General features: G+C 44.6%; 1 protein-coding gene across 1 annotated transcript in view; it reads left to right on the top strand.

The window, feature by feature from the left end:
* The window catches only part of brwd3 (bromodomain and WD repeat domain containing 3), a 19,573-nt gene extending 13,748 nt beyond the window's left edge, over positions 1–5,825 (top strand). Inside the window, exons 29-35 of the mRNA XM_010771524.1 lie at positions 605–677; positions 769–912; positions 1,030–1,182; positions 1,266–1,435; positions 2,156–2,244; positions 2,569–2,730; positions 3,042–5,825. Coding sequence (XP_010769826.1) covers positions 605–677; positions 769–912; positions 1,030–1,182; positions 1,266–1,435; positions 2,156–2,244; positions 2,569–2,730; positions 3,042–3,949 — 1,699 coding nt within the window. The 3' untranslated portion in view covers positions 3,950–5,825. The remainder of the gene's footprint in view (positions 1–604; positions 678–768; positions 913–1,029; positions 1,183–1,265; positions 1,436–2,155; positions 2,245–2,568; positions 2,731–3,041) is intronic.
* The last annotated feature ends 688 nt before the right edge of the window (positions 5,826–6,513 follow it).

Genomic DNA, 6,513 nt, shown 5'->3' with positions numbered 1-6,513 from the left:
CCTCCGCAGCCGGTTGGCGTAGTTTTGACACAATTCCGTTGTACAGACCGACGTTAACAGCTTTGTGACACATGTGACGGTACGCATTTCAGATTGTTGCCGTGCATGCGTACCTGCGTACCAGTTATGTGCACCCCTGTACTACAGCAAAAGTATTCTCCGTCGGGACTTCCTGCAACAACACCACGCCGTTATCTTGATTCTGATTGGCCAGAAGACATTATCAAAGATGTTCTATTAAGAAGACGATCACTACGTGACAAAAGTTTTCAAAACCGTTTCTAGTCTTCGGTATTTCCAGACAAGTGGCTACTGAAATCAATCTTACTAACTGCTGTCTGTGCAATTTACTCCGCGAGTTGGCGGACTTTATTTTGCTTACTTTAACATCATTTTTCATGGTGGGGCTAAGCCATTTCTTGGTACGGGTGTAGCCTACCCCAGCCATACCCTGGCGCTGCAGCTGGTGGGATGTATGGGGCGGGCCATTCTGCGCATGCGCTAAATATTTTAACGCAATTAATTTAAAAAATGAATTGCCGCCGTTAACGCGATAATTTTGACAGCATTAGTTTTATGCTGTAAATCATCATCAGTCATTTAGATGTATTTTTGCTCCTCTGCAGGCTGAGTTGGAGGTGGACTCTGACACTCCGGGCACCTCAACAGGAAATCTGGTAAGAGCAAATCAAAGTCCAGTATCCCCCAACAAATATAAGTCATCTGCAGTATTTCTAGTAGTAGTTGACATCCTCTTCTCTCTGCCAGGGAGCCAACCAGAATTCCAAGAAGCGCGGTGTGGTTTTGGATGTGAAATTTTGGCGTGGGCAATGCAAAGACCTGACGCGTCGAATGATGGTGTCACCAGCCTCAGAGCCGTTCAGGCGGCCCGTGGACATCTTTGAGTATCCGGTAAAACAATCATGCCTCACAGAACTAGAAATAACTTTCAAAAAACGCATGCCGAGGGCATACACGTAAAAGCAGAATCCACATTAAAATGAACATCTGTGCACTTGTTTTATGCAGGACTATCGGAACATCATCGACACTCCCATGGATCTGGCTTCAGTGTCAGAGACGCTGGGCGCAGGGAATTATGAAAGCCCAGTGGAGTTTGCCAAAGATGTGCGCCTCATTTTCAGCAACTCCAAAGCATACACGCCCAACAAGAAATCACAGGTGAGGCAGCATCACTGAATTGTCTGTGTAAAGTCTGACATGGTGGTTGTCTGGTAGATTCACCCTGACTTTTCTTGTTTTAGATCTACACCATGACCCTCAGCTTGTCGGCCTTCTTTGAAAGAAACATAATCTCCATCATCTCCGACTACAAGTCTGCCGTACAGAATGAGCGGCGGACCCGTCAGAGACTGAGTTACAGGGACAGGATGCACAACGGAGGCAGCTCCCCGCCTTTAAGTCCCTCCCCCAGGTGCTGATTGCCCCACAAACCTGACATTCCTCATCATCTTATCTTTTTGATTCTTTTTTACAGTGGGTGTCAGCTGCTTTAAAATGAATGCCTGTTTTACCCTCAGCCTAAAGAGTCCTGTCCTAAAAAGCTCTTTTGAAGCCGCTCTTTTAAAGGGGCCATATTATGCACATTTCCAGGCTCATATTTGTGTTTTTGTTCCTCTAGTGTGACATGTTTACATGCTTTGATGTTCAGAAAGCCCCTTATTTTTCTCATACTGGCTGTGCTGCACCACCTCTTTTCACCCTCTGTCTGAAACCAGAGCCCAGTCTGCTCTGATTGGTTAGCTGGTCGGCTCTGTTGTGATTGGTCAACCACGTAGAGACGTCCCAGCCCTTAGCCTATCATGTACAATTTGTAGGAGCGCCAGCTAATACAAGTGCAAGTGTTACGTAGTGATGTTGCAGAAGTAAACAAAGGAGTCCAATGGAGGCGTTTAAGGCAGGGGGGGGGGGGGGAGTGTGGGAAAGAATCTCTGGAGGGAACTTTGGGATTGAAGCCTTTGCAGAACATTTAAATGCACAAAAACCTATACAACACACTGCAGGAAAGGGAAATCCCCCCCAAAAGCTCAATAGGACCCCTTCAATATGATGAAAGTTGCAGGCATCCTGCTTTTAAATAATGTTGTTATTTATTCTGACATGTATCTTCTCCTCTCTGTCTCCATGTGTGCAGCTCTAAAGGGAAGCACAAGTCAGGGAGGGTGTCGAAGCCAAAAAAATCCCAGACCTCAACGAAGACTCGTTCTCGGAGATCACGCCAGGGTATGTGCTGTTGTGGCTCCATGTGTTTTAGCTCTTGATTTTGTGCAGAATCATTAAAAAATTTTTTGCTTGAAGCAATGTTGGGGAAGTAACACAATCATTACTCTTCCAAAATGATACATTTAGTTTTATTTTGGTGTTTCACTGATCCAACTGCATTTTCACTGTCCATTTGATTTAGCTAATAGATTTAGAATTGCCACACAGCATGTTGTAGCATTCAGTAATTATGAGTGTGTAAGATGTAATGCTTCACACTACGGATGTACTGTGAAAAGTAAAGTGATTACTGGATGAGTAATAAGGATTATTTTGTCGATTCAGCCCAGCAAAGCAGTAGTGTAGCAGAGGAGGAGGAGGAAGAGGAGGAAGAAGAGGAGGACGACATCCAGCCTGCTTCCCCAGAATCAGGGACGAGTGGCGAGAGCGGAAGCCAAGAGCCGCTCCGGGTGACCCGCAGCCAGGCAACTCCAGTGAAGAAATCAGGTAGGACGAGCAATACATTCTCACAAAGATCAGAGCTACACCATCAAACATATTTATTTATAAAGAATTGATGAATTGTAATGCAAACATTTCCCAAAATGCAGTTTTACTCCTCTCAAATAAGAGACCGTGGACTTTGAGGAACTGTGATGGATATTTCCCACAACTTTCGGACATTTTATAGACTGAACGATCTTAATTATTTGTTAATAAAATAATAATAGAATGCAAAGTTGCAGCAAAAACCACAAATGTTTAGACGTCTAGTAATCTTTACCGTGACGTTAAAGCTTTGTGTTGTGTCGCATCAGGGCACAGGCGTAACCTTCATCTCAGCAACGGCTCCAGACAACGCCGCGGTCGAGAAGTGCCACAGGCCGCCGACGACGATGATGATGAAGATGAGGAGGAAGAAGAGGGGGAGGTGGTAGTAGTAGCAGCAGCTGTGTCTGGGCCCAACAGCTCCTCATCAGATTCATCCTCCAGCTCATCGTCCTCCTCTTCATCGTCGTCGTCGGAGGACAGCGAGAACAGCTCCGAGTCTGAGATGGAGAAGTTTGTCGAAGGCGGAGATCACGACTACAGCAAAGCCCCCTGCCTGTCGCTACGCCTCTCTGTTAAGGGTAAGGGGGCGGCATCAGGGAAAAGGAGACACAAAGGGGGAGGGGACGCGGCACAGGGACCTAAAAGGGCACGAGTGCAGCCACCAGTAGAAGAAGAAGAGGAGGAGGAGGAGGATGCTGGGGAAGAAGAAGAAGAAGAGGCGGAGGAGGAGGGTGGTGAAGATGGAGAGGTGGAGGATGGAGAGGTGGAAGAAGAAGAAGAGGAGGAGGAGGAGGAGGAAGAAGAAGAGGAGCAGCAGCAACCGGTGGCTGTACAACATGTAGAGAATGAAGCAGAGGAGGATGAAGAGGAGGAGCCTGAGGAAGAGGAGGAGCCAGAGGAGGAGGAGGAGGAGGAGGAAGATCCCGATGGGGAGGAGGACGAAGCACAGGGAGGGGCTGCGGGAGCTAGCAGTCTGAGGGGCAGCCGGTGTAAGTCTCGCCGGGTGAGCACTCGTAACCAGGGCCGCAGGACAGTTCTGTACCGGGACGAGTCTGAGGATGACGGCCACGGGTCCAAGGAAGACCCCCTCAACCTAGGCCGGTCCCGCTCAGGGAGGGTCCGCAAAATGACAGAGAAAGCCCGCGTCAGCCACCTCATGGGCTGGACTCACTGACCTCAAGAGAAACTGTCTAACATGAGTAATACTTCAGGGATTCTTTTCTTTCTTTTGTACAAGTGTATATATAATATATAAATGATTTGATCCTAGACTGCTAATGACTCTCACACTGATCGCTGGTGCTCATGATGTGTTGCCATGGAGGAGTTTCCTTCTCTCCACACTCTCCAGCTGGACTAACTCACCTCAGCCTTACTGCTCGCTGCTCCTCTTCCTCCTCTTGTGTGTTTCACGTCTAGGAATAAACACTACAGCCCCCTCTTCTCTTCCTCCTGGTCACCAAAGAAGGATGCGGTGATGCCAAATATGGTGCTCATATTTTACTTCTCTGTTATTGTTTTTTCTCAGCGAGTAATCTCACAGAACTCTTCATGGTAGTGGTGGTTCGGTCATGACCGCGGTGAGATGTGTGCAGTGTCACCGATGTCAACCTTTTTTGGCACTTTACTCACAACCACGAGCCTTTGTTTGAAGAGCTCACCTCATTCAGATTTGTTTCCATCTGCAGCTCAAGTGTAGTAGACACTAGCAATACTTCAGTGACTGCAGTCAGTAGAACACAGATCCACAGAAATATCCCAGCTCTCCTCGGACAATTTGACGTCCTTGGCCCGTGAATGTTTATTGTTTTCCCTGCTTCCCTCCTGGTGGTGTTGACTGTTTTATCAGTTCTTCAATTCTGCTAGAATTGGGTGCTTTTTTATTCTTTCAGTTTTTTTATTTTTAAGGGAAAAAAGAGATTTTTATTGGGTAAAAAGCCACTGCATCCTGTTTTGGATTTGTCGTACTCCCTGGTGGATCAGACCCGCATCAGTTTATTCATGGTTGCTTTCAATACAACTTCTCCATCCAGCATGTGCAAAAACAAAGGGTCCCTGGCGTACTCTCTTCCACAATAATATTTATTTTTCCATTGTATTATACTAAGGTTACTTTTTCGCACGCTGAGTGATGAGGAAAATATTTGCACATTTATCTACACCTTCTGGCAGCTGAGTAGTAAAGATACTGGAGAAAGAGAGGATTATTGTGTAAGAATGTTGAAACTGTGCCAGGATACCTTCAGTCTTTTTTTAATAGTTTGAACAATTAAAACAAAAGGAACTTTTTTTAACCTGTGTGTGATAGAGCTAGCTGGCCACATTAATCATGATTTCTATTGGCTTTAACCAATTTAGCAAATACTGATTAGCCCTAGTAGGTTGTGCCATTTATTCCCTCTTGTTTTATCCACCTATGGACTGATGGGTAGATAATATGCACATTATACTACCTTTTCCCACTACAATCAGGCATAATGTTGGTGTCAGAATCATCGTGTGGAGCTTTTCTGCATGGTTGTATAACAAGTGATTCCTCATTTTGCAATCAGCACGGGTTTCTCATGGAATTGCATAGTATTGGATACCTTGTTGGTGCACCAATATTGTTTACTGTGGCCGTTGTTTGGTAAATCTTCTGACACATCAGGGGAAAAGCTGACTCACAAATTGTCATTTTTAACACTGGGTGCTCTAATCCAAACACCTCATCATTCATAGGAGAGAGGTTTTTTTTTGGTTTTTTTCTTGAGCTGAAGAGTTTGAGTTTCAGGTGCTCAGAAAAACACACAAATCAGCATCTAGGGTGCTCCAGGCGGCAGCATTACCCGCCTTCTTGGAATGACTTGCCGTTTGTGAGAAGACTGATTCATATTTTTGGGAATCTTATTTTCATATAGTAGCTGGCTCTTAGTCTCGCCTCGAAGCGTCAGATTAGTTGACTAAAACATTCTATTGTAGATGGAGTAAGAATATGTGACCTGTCTTTTATACAAAATGTTTTGATTGTAACTGTTTTCTTTTTTTAATAAAAAAACATGTAAAATGAATTTCTTGGTTTTGGTCTGCTGCTTTCTGGATGTTTGTGGTCGTTCGTTGATGATTTCTAACAGGGTTTTTTCCATCAAAAGCTGTTCCCCCAGCACTTGGACTGAGTCATCTTTATAATCGCATGGTCATAAAACATGCACCGCAGGCAAATATTCAATAAGTACAAAATTCCGGCACTGTCTAGTGACTCCGATGGGTCGCCGCTAACCTGACTGTACCATTTTGATTCTGCGTTTGCTGCATTAATGCACTGAGAGCTGGGGTGAGTCAGACAAGGAACAAACAAGGTTGAGCTGTGACGCACCAAGCTCTGCCACACCTAGAAACTGCAGAGCCACTGGAGGATCATGGGAATTCAAATGGATCAAAGCATAAAGTGATAAAGGTCACTTTAAAAGGGTTCTAAAGGGGCAAATCAAAGTGTATCACATCTTACTATAGTATTGATAACAAATGATGAGTTAATTAGCTTTTCTATTACACCAAAAACCACCTGACTACAAACAGGTCTTTAGTCATTACTTTACAATTATTATAGGAACGAGTAGCTATTAAAAGACTATGTGAAATTAAAAAGGCATATTTTTCACAATGATGGGAATACCAACAGCAGATGTTTGCTTATGGCAGAGAATAGCCAGTTAAAATGTTTGTTTTGTTTTTTTAATCAGCCATCTTTTAAAAAAA

This window comes from Notothenia coriiceps, unplaced genomic scaffold (genome assembly GCF_000735185.1).
Source record: "Notothenia coriiceps isolate Sejong01 unplaced genomic scaffold, NC01 NC01_scaffold00010036, whole genome shotgun sequence".
Lineage (NCBI taxonomy): Eukaryota > Metazoa > Chordata > Actinopteri > Perciformes > Nototheniidae > Notothenia > Notothenia coriiceps.
This window is presented reverse-complemented; position numbering and strand designations above follow the sequence as displayed.